The sequence below is a fragment of the Micropterus dolomieu genome, unplaced genomic scaffold (assembly GCF_021292245.1).
Source record: "Micropterus dolomieu isolate WLL.071019.BEF.003 ecotype Adirondacks unplaced genomic scaffold, ASM2129224v1 contig_9722, whole genome shotgun sequence".
Lineage (NCBI taxonomy): Eukaryota > Metazoa > Chordata > Actinopteri > Centrarchiformes > Centrarchidae > Micropterus > Micropterus dolomieu.
This window is the reverse complement of record NW_025738708.1, coordinates 1-807: the sequence shown is the minus strand read 5'-3', so window position 1 is coordinate 807 and position 807 is coordinate 1. Positions and strand designations below refer to the sequence as shown.

Below are 807 nucleotides of genomic sequence, written 5' to 3'. Positions count from 1 at the left end.
CCAACAACTCCCCTAGCACCTGTCCCAACAACTCCCCTAGCACCTGTCCCAACAACTCCCCTAGCACCTGTCCCAACAACTCCCCTAGCACATGTTCCAACAACTCCCCTAGCACCTGTTCCAACAACTCCCCTAGCACATGTTCCAACAACTCCCCTAGCACATGTTCCAACAACTCCCCTAGCACCTGTCCCAACAACTCCCCTAGCACATGTTCCAACAACTCCCCTAGCACCTGTCCCAACAACTCCCCTAGCACATGTTCCAACAACTCCCCTAGCACCTGTCCCAACTCCCCTAGCACCTGTCCCAACTCCCCTAGCACCTGTCCCAACTCCCCTAGCACCTGTCCCAGCAACTCCCCTAGCACCTGTCCCAGCAACTCCCCCAGAGCCTGTCCCAGCAACTCCCCCAGAGCCTGTCCCAGCACCTGCCCCAACAACTCCGCCAGCAACTCACCCTGCACCTGCCCTAGCAACTCCCCTAGCACCTGTCCCAACTCCCCTAGCACCTGTCCCAGCAACTCCCCCAGAGCCTGTCCCAGCGCCTGCCCCAGTGCCTGTCCCAGCGCCTGCCCCAGTGCCTGTCCCAGCGCCTGCCCCAGTGCCTGTCCCAGCGCCTGCCCCAGAGCCTGTCCCAGCACCTGCCCCAACAACTCCGCCAGCAACTCACCCTGCACCTGCCCTAGCAACTCCCCTAGCACCTGTCCCAACTCCCCTAGCACCTGTCCCAACTCCCCTAGCACCTGTCCCAGCAACTCCCCCAGAGCCTGTCCCAGCAACTCCCCCAGTGCCTGTCCCAGCGCCT

General features: G+C 62.1%; 1 protein-coding gene across 1 annotated transcript; it reads left to right on the top strand.

Moving 5' to 3' along the window:
• Positions 1–5: 5 nt before the first annotated feature.
• Positions 6–789, top strand: LOC123965446 (circumsporozoite protein-like; the record flags this gene model as incomplete). Its single annotated transcript, XM_046041963.1, has 1 exon — positions 6–789. A coding segment is annotated over one exon (784 nt), but the record flags the coding sequence as incomplete, so codon positions are not given.
• Between the last annotated feature and the right edge of the window lie 18 nt (positions 790–807).